Raw genomic sequence first — 12,910 nt, forward strand, 5'->3', positions numbered from 1 at the left:
CTAGTTACAAATCATGCTAAACTAAGGAAACTTCATTCGAGCTGTTATAAATATAAAAAATATTAATTTAAGGTAACGGTGAATAATAGTAATAACGCATTATACAAAATAGGAAATTTTGATAATAATGGTTGCAGTGGTAGTTTTGAAAACATGAAGAATTTCAAGTTTTTCAAGTCCGATTCGAATAATTAAACACGTTTACAGGCTTAACATCCATTATACTTGCAAGACACAAGTTTTCATGACTATTCGATACTTAACTCCATTTGCCAAAGTGTGTGCGTCTTCAAGATCACAAAAACACAAAAGTCGTTACACCCTACTTACGACCTTGGCTCCGGTTTCACAAACAAGCTCCTAGCATCTTGTTCCTCAATTTCGCTGATCAAATCAGCACGCGATGAGTTAGACTGATCACCATATAATATTATTATTCCAAGAACAATCAGACACGAACTATTACCTGTCTTCAGCTTCGGTTTTGGTGATGAATGTGACATCATTTGAAGCAAAAAACTCGCAAAAACTTGATAGGTTCGCCTCCTGGCAGAATCTAAAAATATGGCTCAGAAAGTTGTTGAATTTCTTCGGCTCCTACACAAGACACAAAAAGGTCAAACTTTGGTCAACTGTCACATATTATATGTTCTAAAGAATAAGCTTACTTGTTCAATGACACAACCCTTTCTAAGAGCAATTAGACACTCTAAAGCCTTCGGATAATTATCCCCTTCAAGTGAATTCTCCACCAAATCTAATATTTTATTCTTCATAGCAAAAATCGCCTTACTAACCCATTCAGGGCTATCTCTGCGAGATATCATAGCTTCAAAATCAGATACAGAAGTCAAATCTCCTAGTGTCTCGACTTTGACTTCAGATGTAGAGGCTATTAAGTCCGTTGACTGGTTTTCATATGATCCCGGTGTTTTGTCCTTCAATAACCGCCTAGTTGATTTCTTCAACTGAAATCAAATTTTAAATGTTATATTGTATCATTATATTGTAAGAAAGTAAAGATGGAATTATGGGTCTTGATTATTTGACCTTAGGATTCTCTTTTAGTTCAAAATGCCTTCTAAAGTCGTCAATCACGAGCTTGTTTTTCGATACTACTTCAGGATCAGGTTCTGTTATTCTTTTGAGTGATTCATCGAGTGGTGGTACAGCTGCATCTGGGTGCTTTGATTTCAGTTCAAGGTGATGGTAAAACCGCTGAATAATAGCAGTCAAAAGTCAACAAAACAGCAAAGAATTGACAAAAGTCAAACATTTGTATAATAATTCAGTTTAAGAGTTAGATAAAAAAATTAGTTACAAATAAACATGTCAAATGAGTTAGATAAAAAAATTAGTTACAAATAAACATGTCAAACGAGTTGAAGTGGCCCAAAGTCTTTTTTTTTTACAAATGCTTCTTTATAAACAAACATTAGGATTAATATTAATATTATAGTCATTGTTAAACTTAAATTATTAATTATTCATAATTTAAAACTGGACTAAAAAGGGTTTGTGGGTCAGCACTGCCCAGCCAGTTTTGACCCGTACCGACAAGTGCACAAAAATGTGGTTGCAGAGCATGTTTGTAAGTAGTAGCCCGACCCAAAACTGGTATTGAAACCAGTTTGGCAAGAACCGGTTAGAAACCCGACCGAAGCCGAAGGGTTGGAATTGGGTTGTAACCTTCCAAACCGGTCAAACCCAATCCGAACCAGTCAAAACCCGGTTTCAAACCAGTCAACCCTGATTCATTGACCTTTTTCAACTCAGTACCAACCCAGACTGGTTCCAACAAATACCGTTTTTGACTTTTGTTGTCCAAACTGGTTTGAGCCCACGACCCGGTTAGCTTCCACTAAAATAATTTTGACCTGTAACCTAGCCTGCCCATCTTGTTCTCTAACTACAGTCTGCTTTTTTTAATTTTACAGGACTAGAGAAATAACTAACTAGGTACCTCCAAAACAGGGTTTGGGGTGAACTCGGGCAGCAAAGATTCCTCCTTTCCAGCTGGCGCTAGATCCAGCATCATAACCAACTTATCAGCAGCTTCTTGCTGCTCTGCACTTGGCTGCAGTGATACCGGAAGGCTGTTAAAAGACGGAAACTGAAACTCTCGAACATCTTCAGCAAACGGAAGGACATTGAAGTAAAATGAGTCCGCCTGCAAGTTAATACCAAGGTCAAAAAGGACAATTGGTCAACAGTCAAAGACACAAGTCAAACACTGAAATTGAAACAAAGAACTCACAATATTATCCTTGTCGGATACATTTGGAGTTAAGACTCCTATAACAGCATTTGCTTGACCTTGTCTCCAGACACACCGCAAAATAGCAACTTTGTTCATTTCCTTCATTGCTCTTGCTAATGCAGAAACCGCAGCAATCGCCTTTTTGTTTCCCGGATCAGCAATAAAGATGTTGACATCTTTCATGTAGTAATGTCTTTGAATATACAAGTCAAAAAGTCAATTTACAGTATGCAAAGAGGTGACTTTCAACCCATTTTCTTGCAAATGGGTCAATTCATTTCATATATGTATTTATCGCTAGTGGGTCTAACAGGTAAAAGAGAAACAAGCCAAATAGATCAAAGGTCACCACAAGTGTATTCTTAACCCGCGTAAAACCTAGGGGTGTGCATGAGTCGGTTAAGGCTCAAAAAAAACAAAAACCAAAATTCGGTTTTCGAATTTTTAAAAACTGTTTGGTTTTGGTTTTTTCAGTTTGGGTTTGGTTCGGTTTTAGTTTTGTCGGTTTATAACTTTCAATCATTTGGGCTTGAAATTTTTGGAGTTAGGACCGAAAAAAGAATCTGACCTAAAATAATTAATTTGGGATTTTGGGACTAAATCTTTTTGTTAGTTAATAACTAATTGATTATTATACATTTGGGCTAAAGTGTTTGTGTTACGCTACTTGTTAAATTCTTATAAATTACTTCAAATGCAAAATTTAAATCCATAAAATTGGTTCGGTACATTTTCAGGTTTTAATAACATTTAAAGCCGAAAACAAACCAAAAAACATACAACCAGACCTTCAATATTGTTTACATTCGGTTTTTTGGGTTTCCTTTCGGTTTTTTCGGTTTCATGCACACCCCTCCTAAACCTGTTTATTCAAGTAATTAGATTATTATCGACAAACATAACTTTGTGATCATATTCGACACCGGTTATAAAGAACTTCAGAAAAAAGAGTGTTTCAGGTCAGCCCAACACAGACAGATCTAACCAAAAAATCACAGGTTGACTAGTTAAGCAACCTGCCCAACCCGCCAATTTTGCAACCTCTATATGTTATAACTATCCATTACAGTAGGTAAACATACCGCATAATATTGGACGCATTTGTGAACCCCAAAAGTTTCACACCTTTTTCTGGTCTGAATTTAACTGCTTCAAGTTCAGCAGACGAGATAGGAATCACTTGTGGTCCATATCTATATCCTTTTATCCTCTGTTCTGGAGGCACAACTTTACTGGGATCTTGAACGCTTTTGTACTCATAATCTAACTTAATTTCATGAGTCGCAAATTTATCTGATGCAGGTGCATTATCGGAGTATTTTTTGAGAGTCGGGAATCTCTCTTCAGCTGTTTTCTTGTAGACCCAAACCTAATCACTAAAAAGAGTAAGAAAAAAACCAATAATGAAATATTAATTATAGTAAATGGTAAATCACCTTTATCTTAAACGTGGAGCTTATTTCAAGATCACCCCTGTATGTGGTTACAGGAGTTACGTTACGAGTCCTTAATGCACCCAACAATGAAGTTGAACTCTCAACATGCACGGCTTTTGCTTTTGTTTTCTTTGAAAATATACTCAGCAGTGAATCATTTTCTTCGATGATGTTAGTCTCGCTTGGGTCCCGTTTCTGGTTTTCTCTGTAAATGATGCACTCAATTTTCATGCCATGTAAAGCCATCTGCTCTGCAAGGGTGTAGACTTGATCTTCTTTGGTGCCTTCGTATGGATCTTTGATCGCGTACATAGCATTAGTAATGAGACAAATACGTTTTTTACCCTTGATTGTTTCCTGGAATTTCTTAATTAGCAAATCCATCCCCACAACAATTGCATCCATAACTATTATTAAAGTCAAGGTACAAACCAATAAGCACAATTGACACATTAGGGTTATTTTGATCTCTAACGGGTCAAACAGGTCACGAGAAAGAAAAAAGGATTAGCTAAAAAAGAAACAGGTTGAATGTCTCCCAAAGCGTATAATGCATAAAACCTCGTAAATCATTTCATTAAAATAGTTACATTATTGTTTTGACTTTTGATACAATATAACTTATAAATGATTATCTATCTAAATTATAACTGATTATCATAACAGAAAAGTATGCATTTTTGGACAGAATATGCACAATAGTGTAACAATAAACATTAGGATACAATCTCCAGGAACAGTTCCTCGAGGAAGTTGTTGTACCACACCAACAAGATCTCCATCAACAACTTTGATCGGCTGCAAAACTGTCACGTGTTCATAACCGCCCACTTCGTTTGTCAAATCATTGTTGGTATCTGATTATATAAAAAGCACCTTCATAAGAATGACTCCATTACAAGCAAAATTCATGGACTTGATAGTTGATATTATGTCAACATGAAAAACGAGCGGTTAATAAAGATGAACTTGGCCAACTAAATTGACATTACCTTTAGTTCCAAATACAACAACTCCCACTTCATCATATTTGCTATAAACCAACTGAAAAGATACAAAATTAGACAAGTTAACAAACGGAAAGCATATGGGATCAGCTCCTTTGACATAAAGCACACAAATAAAAACAAGAAAACCGAAGAGTTAAAAGTTCACCTTCTTCTGTATTAGCAAAGAACAAACTTTCTGAATCTCTGGTAAGACACTGTGCATTGATGGGCTAACATCAATCAATAAAACCAATCCTTCCTGTATGTGTTCAAAAACCAGTTAAAAGTATAAGCAGATCAACTTCCATTTTCAAATCATATTTTCTTGAGAAAAATAATTATCATTTTATAAAATTTTACTCTAGTGAACTACATTGGGTCTCCCAATAACATTTTTTCATGGTTTTAACTACTAGTAAGATGGACTAAAATTAAACAGTAAAAGTATAAAGTCAAACCATTTGATTTAAGTCTTTACAGAATCTTTGAGAGCAGAATAAAACCATTTAAAGGGTGAAACTAAACAGTAACTTACGAGTAAATAACAAACATAACTATCAAGCAAACTTATTTGCATGTTATATATAGCATGTATGAAACCAATTATCAGTTTATCACTGCATCAATTCTATAAATAAAAGAGGGGGGAAAAAGTCTATAAGAAAATCACTTGATGACTGTTAACATAGTAACATATACAAACAAATTACCAATAAACTAGCTTTATATTCAGTCCTGACATGCTGCCATAAAAAAGCATTCATATAATCATAGAAAACTTAGAAAACTAAAGAATGTTAAATTATGAGATTTTAACTTGCTCTGATCAGTAAAAAAAAAAAGAGCTTCAGCAGCAAACCATTACTTCAATTTCAACGAATGCTAACAAACTTGCTTTAAATATTATTCATCCTGGTCTTTTGCCCAAAAGAAATATTAACTGATAATCTTACACGAAATAGTAGCCATACCATGTGGCTTTCCAAATTCCAATATTCTAGTAATTAGGACAAGCGGATAGTCTCAAAACATTAAACTTGGCATTTCGACCGCAATCCACATAACCAGCAAGTCTGTTTTAACGGTTACGGGCGTGTAGATGTGTGTTTTGTAACTGATTATTAAAGAACCTGGTTCTGACTATCTAATTATTTAGTCTCAAGAAAGTTCTCTTCTAACATTTTTTGTTTACGAGTTACATAACCAGTAACGTTTTGTCTAACGCTTAATTATCGAACTATTACAAACTTCAAGCATCCCCTAATTCTGATAATTTTTTGCCCTAAGCAAACAGTTACTCATAACTTGACACAAAATTATAGCACAATTGTATTCCAATGAACTCGACTGACACGAAGACCTAACATTGAAATTTTAAGTCCTTCATTTGCCCTAGCAACATTTAATTTAATTACTAAACTATAGTGCGATTAACAGCATAAACTCAAATTAAACATATCGAAAGTATATATAAATAAACAATTAGCAGTTACAATTAGAATCAACAAGCAAGCAAGCAAGCAAGCAAACACACCATAGTTAATTGCATGAACCGATTGAGGTGTTGTATTTGGTAGTGCAGAAAAAACATATTAAATTGATTAAGAAATGATTAAACCTAACCTTGTTTCGTGCCATTATTATTATTATTATTACTTTCTTCAGGAAGGAAGACTACGAAGGTGTAAAGCGTCCGACACAAGAAGAAGAAGCCTTTCCGCGCCCAATTCAACCACGCCACTCTTTTATTGGATTTATATTTAAATACTCACGATTTTTACTCGAAAAACTTTCATTTTATTTTCTCGTGACGCCCTCGGGCTAAATACATATAAACGAAATATTTAAAAGCTATTTGTTTGCTCCATACATTTTCTTAAGTTATCACATTGTTTTATCTGTGAATAGAGGTTTCTCATGTAATTTGATCTGAATTCACACGTATGTGTCTCATCAAACCCAGATATTAAAAATTAATCTTATCAAATATTTTATATAAAAATCTATAAAGTAGGGATATACTAAAAAATTAATATATGATTTTAAAAAATATATATACATATATTATTTATAATTAAGAAACAATTTTATGCTGAAAAATATAAGCGGGTCAAGGGTCTCACCAAACCTATATAACTTCTAAACGAGTTATAGCATCTCATTTATTTGTGAAACATTTCATCATCAAACCCTAAGTATAATATTAACTTCCTTACAATAAATAAAATTAAAATCCAAAAAAATATATGAATATTATAAACGAAAAATGTAAAACAACCCCCAAATACATAAGTATTAAAAATATATAAATATTAAAAATGAAAAATGTAAAACTTAGTTTTTTTTATGATTTTTTGAAATGGCTTGAGAGTGGCAGAAGAAAATGCGATGAAAGTTAAGAGTGGTGGTAAACATTTCGCTAGTTAAAAATATTTCCGGCCAACGAATTAAAAATTGAGAGTATTTAAATCCAATAACCTTATAACTAATTATACAAATGACAATTGTAATTTTACCCCTATCACACTTTAAAAAAATGTTTGTTAAAGTTTATATAAAATGATGAAAAAGAAAAAAAAACATACAAATTTAACACCATAAGACATAAGTTAAACGAGTTATGCATGACACAAACAGGTTAAGCTGGTTGAACTCGTTCAAACATGTTTTTAATCGTGACATTGTGTCAACTCATTTAGATGTATATGATTAGAGCAGTTACAATAGTTTCTCTATCCGTGTCTCCATAATTGAACTGAAAACATCTTTAAAATTTGTAACTATCTTTGTTGAACTAAGGCATAATTGTTTGTTTTTCTAAGCTACTTTTTCTCTTTTTTACACTCGAAAATAGTTTATGAAATGCCTATAGAGAATGAATAGTGAGTTAATATAAACGTGTAACATCCTACTTTTGTTGATAATAAATTAAGGGAATTGTGTTAATCTAATTGTGTGTTTGTGCTTAGGTCATGTTATGTTTTGGACTTGGGAATGGTTAGGAGAAGATTATGGGCCATAGGAAGAATCACGGAGCAAAAAATAGCTTTAAAATGGTAAAACGAAGAAAAGGCAATTCTGATCGCATGAAACAGAATTCACATCGCACAGCCATGCGAAGCGAATGGTTTCCATGCAAATGGTTGATTGGTTTCCATGCGAAGCAAATGGTTTCCATGCGAATGGTTTTGCATGTGAATCAAATTATTGTAAAACGTAACCCGATTCATTTTTCTGATGCATTTTTGATAAAGGCCTATTAACGAAAATAATTTTTTTCCAAACTGACCTGGCTGCTCGACCCCAGCCAGGGGCTCTGTCCTTGGACCCTGGCTAGGGGCTGCCGCCCCTAGACCCCGCTACCAGGGCGCTTCCCCCCGGACCCCCGTTAGTTGAAGGGTTCATTAACGTAGATATATGAAATAGTAGTAATAGATAATTGATAGTCGTGACTTGTTACATAGTTAGCCGTGCACAGCTAAGGAAGGGCATTACCATTAACTCAGAGAAAAACCGACTACAGGTGAGTTCTAGCCTCATTTCTCTTGAAATGTTTTCGGGGCTGTGTGCATACTTGTAAGACTAGAAGTACATATATATGTGCAGCTATATACATATATGTTGAAGGTGAATAACTAATGCAAGAATGAAAGAATGTGGTAAGAACTTGTATGTGTTTAGTTTGATAACTAAATGTGATTGTGAGAGTCAAATAAGAACATAATGAAAGAGTCAGGGTGGCAGGCCCTTCTAATACCTGGGCAAGAATAGAGTAGCCGACTTTATGATATCGGTGCAAGAGGTCGGGTGGCAGACCCTTATAATATCTATACAAGAGGTTGGGTGGCAGACCCTTATAATATCTGTGCAAGAGGTCGGGCGGTAGACCCTTACAATATCTATGCAAGAATGTAATAGTTGTATGCTATGTAAGAAACTGTAAGAATAGTACCAAGTAATATTTGTTCGTAAATAAGAGAACGTGTAAGAATAAATATGTAAAATAATGTGTATGAAAGACGAAAGAGGACAAGTGCGGGATGAAAGTAAGAACAATACTACGGATACAAATGTGTAAGAATAATCATATAACCTGTTAAACTAGAACTCGCCCAGCGTAGCTGACTTTTAGTATGCACGCAAGTAAATAGAATGGGGCGGGTTGCTTGAGGGGAGGCACGTGGCAATCAAGTGAAGACTGGCATCGAAGAAAGAAGATTCACATGTCATTTTTGTTATGTTTTAAGACAAGTTAAATTATGCTAAGACAAGATTTATGTTTTGTAATATATTGGTTGATGTTTTTATATTTCCGCGAAAAGTTTTAATGAACTCTGATTTTAAAACTGTGTTTATGAGTAAATCCAACGCAAAGCAGGGCTCCTGGGACCGGGGCCTTACAAAACGCCCTTAAATGCATTATGGCAAGAACAAAACACACAAGTGTCGTAGCATGTACAAAATAAATGGAAGTCCAAAAAACGAAAATAGAGTTATCACTATGTAAAGTCATTATTTGTAAGTTTATATATTCCAATACTTTGTTTGCGTATGAATATGAATTGCAACTAAAAATCATGTTGCCTAAAAAAATATTAGAAAATAACTTGTCATTTGAAATTATTTTCTGCCTGCATCGTGCACGTCAGTAATATAGTAACTGTCTAAAATTTGCACTTGAAACTTCATATTTAATTGAATTTATACTGGTAACTATTTAAAATTGAACATTTGAAATATAAGGTTGCTCATTGCACTTGAAACTTCATATTTAATTGAATTTATACTAGTAACTATTTAAAACACTCTCAACATTTGAAATACAAGGTTGGTCAACGTAGCCTTTTTCTATTGGGCAAATTTTTGTTTTTAATTTATATAACTTACAATTTTACACATGGACTTTAATAAGTTAGACAACACCTTACCTTAAATATATTTTTAAAAAATCCATTTACGTTTCCTTTTTTACAACCAATTTATCTTTCACGACCATGTGGTGTTCGATGGAAATTTGTCGTGGTGGTCAAATCATCAACTATTACCTGACACCAAAAATATGGGATCGGTGTCGAAAATTATCTAGGACCAAGCGAAATACCTAATCAACCTACCAACCAAAATGAAGAGTCAGAACAAAAGCATAAGTGGAAATTCGAATGAAGTCTGATTAGCATCCAAATATAATTCTTGAATTCTGTTTTTTATAAATGAAATTTTGATTTATGATTCCGAATCGATCAAACCCAAGCATCTAAAGTCGAAAATGTGTACATTTTTATTTTCCATATATCATTTATTTATTTACTATTCATTTCATATTAATTAAAATAATTTGGCAAGTGGTCTCGCAATGGTGTAAGATCCGGACTTTCTTTTACGTCTGGAACTCGTGAAAGTTAGGAAATCTATAAGTTTACGGGGTTTACAAATGAAAGGTTAAGCTTTTTATGCATTGTGTTTGGTTAACACATGGTGCACATGAAGAACCAGAAATGATATTGTATTTAATGTGAGACTGGCGAACATTACATTAGCGCTACAGTTAACAACATAAAAGCATTGGGGTTGTTACGAACCGGAAACAAAGTGAACATGAGAAAAATGTTGTTCCTTCAAAAATGTCAAAAAAAATTTTGTTTGTATTTTGGTTAGTTACTAGCTATACCGTTTAGTTTTTATGATGATGATGATGATGATGATGATGACAATAATAATAATAATAATAATAATAATAATAATAATAATAATCTTACTAATATATTAAAGCAACATAATGTGTACACATGACATCATTCTAGGGCCTCCACCTAGATGCCACCTAGATGTCATGTGTGTAATTTTCATTTATGTCTATTCCTCCTTTTAAACTCTATAAAAAACACGAACCTGTATTCATTTTTTATAACCTGTGACCCCATTTTCATGATATATGACCCGCTTTGTTTTCTAATTCAATCTTCATATTAAACCTACATTATAAACCCTATCCATCACTCAATCTTCTTCTTCTTCACATGCCGATCGACTTCCTTTAATGACCTTAATCATCAGTGGCGATCTTCAATAGACAAGTCCGATCACCATCTATCTAATCACAACTACTCAATTTTCTAAGGTATGATCGATTCGATTTCATCAATATTATGTACCCTGAATATTCGATTTCGATCTGATTATAATTATAAACACTAAATCGATTTGGATATCCAGATTATGAACCCTACATATTCGACTTCGATTTCATCTTAACTATAAATATTGAATTGATTGGTATTAATCGATAGTTCGAGCCCTAAATTGTGGATATGATGATTGCTATGTTCTTCGTTATTTTATTTTATTTTTCTTTTACATAATTTGTAATTTTAAGATCTTATATGATAATATTGAGATCTGCAAGTTTTCTGGTAATTTTGGGTGAAAAACTATCTAAACATAATATGAAATGGAACTTTATTATGATTAAACATATAATTATATATGTTGACCGATAATTATATCTAAAATTTAAATTTAGTTATTTACTTTAGTATTTTGACCAAAAATATATTTTCTATATATGCAAATACATTTGAATTTAATTTTTTTGCAAAATATGTAATTTACCCGTTATGACATTTTTCAAATTTCTAAAATGGAATTTTTCAAAAATATTTTAACCATTAATTAATTTATCAGTTATAACTAAAAATACACTTTTAAAAACGGAATTTTTCAAATTTTCAAACTATTTGTCTTTGTATGTTTTCCTTATATATACAAAAATCAAATAGTTATTTTGTATTAATTATATTTAATTGTGTTTTACCTTACTTAAAATGATTTTCACAAAACACTTTGAAAACTATTACACATCGGACATTTCGATCAATCAGAATATACAATTCTTTAATTAAGATTTGTATTTTTAATAGAAAAAAAGTTCTAAAAATAAGTCGTATTCAATTCAATATATAATACATTAGTAAGTCTCTCATTTTTCTCACTGCCCCCCTTCATTTCAAACTATCTGTGCATTACAATTCATCCTCCTTATACAACATCCATGGTTTGTTGTTTCATATTTTGTTACTACGATTTTATATGCATTGTATTTACTAGAACTTGTTTATATCAGCTGACAAATAGGACCACTGGACAATTGGTAGCTGTTGCTTGTAGTGAATCAATACTAATTTATTTTATAGTGATGATATCATGCAAGTAAGCAATTTTAACATCGAACTTACTGAAAATGAAAATAACAGTACAATAATAATTAGCTTTGTAATTTCATTCAAGATGTTTGGGTGGAAATAAACATAACTGGGTTTAAAAGTTTGTAAGTGATCTGATTTCTATGCTCTCGAAGTAGATATGTTGCATGAGATTTGATTTTCTATGGATATAATTAATTTTAATCACGTACAAGTGATACGTGTCAAATGGAAAATATGAAACTCAAAATTATGGGCCATTTTGGGTAAATTCAAAACTTAATTATTATTACTTTCATTCATAAATGATCACTTATTTACTAGCAGTTACTAATGAATTGATATTTGTTTTTCTTTATGTTACTGGTTTGCTTGCTTTCCATATGGAGGTTACTTAAGCTTGTTTTATGGAGGTTAAAGTAAAGTTTGTTTATTTTTGTTGATATTGTTTGTGTAAATCATTTTATTGTTTGTGCTTTTTGCATGTAACTGTTGATTAGTATATTTATGAGGGTGACACCAAGGTGTCTGCAAAAGGCCTCAAAGGATCTGCTAGGATATATGAGAAGCAACATAATCAGAGCGCGCATGTCAATATCACATAAATGAGTACCAATATAGATATGTACATTGGTTGTTGCAAGCCAGGTGCCAATATCACATAAAATCATGAATCACGCATTTTTTAAATCCTTTCCGAAATATATATCATCAATCCTCTTATAAATAACCACCTAATTGTTTGCGCATTCATCGTTCTCATCTAAACATATCAAGGTAATTGTTCTTTTATTTTCTATACATATATCATTTCCTTTTAATAATGCTTGATTTTTTGAATTCAAAAGTGAAGGTTTTAGCTTTATTATCTTCTAATGTTTTATATTTTCATTTTTGAGTCTTTTGTTATCGATTCAAATAATTCGAGATGAGCTAAGGGGTTGAAAATAAAAACTTTTGAGGTAAGGGGCATTTGGGCCATTCTATAATATATGAAAATAAAAAGTTTTGAGGTAAGTGGCATTT

The 12,910-nt window shown here is 32.6% G+C and overlaps 1 protein-coding gene across 1 annotated transcript; it reads right to left on the reverse strand.

The window, feature by feature from the left end:
* Positions 1-261: 261 nt before the first annotated feature.
* Positions 262-6,334, reverse strand: LOC143617068 (ATP-dependent DNA helicase 2 subunit KU80-like). The gene is made up of 12 exons (XM_077089727.1): positions 6,309-6,334; positions 4,852-4,944; positions 4,689-4,740; positions 4,422-4,553; positions 3,697-4,103; positions 3,343-3,629; positions 2,258-2,453; positions 1,964-2,170; positions 1,051-1,218; positions 669-968; positions 467-597; positions 262-384 (listed from the first exon to the last, which is right to left on the reverse strand). The coding sequence occupies exons 1-12, from the start codon at positions 6,321-6,323 to the stop codon at positions 327-329; spliced, it is 2,046 nt and encodes a 681-aa protein (XP_076945842.1). The 5' UTR covers positions 6,324-6,334; the 3' UTR covers positions 262-326.
* Positions 6,335-12,910: the final 6,576 nt, after the last annotated feature.

This window comes from Bidens hawaiensis, unplaced genomic scaffold (assembly GCF_021521415.1).
Source record: "Bidens hawaiensis isolate Kalapana, Puna unplaced genomic scaffold, B.hawaiensis_p1.1 tig00051827_1, whole genome shotgun sequence".
In the NCBI taxonomy this organism is placed as follows: domain Eukaryota; kingdom Viridiplantae; phylum Streptophyta; class Magnoliopsida; order Asterales; family Asteraceae; genus Bidens; species Bidens hawaiensis.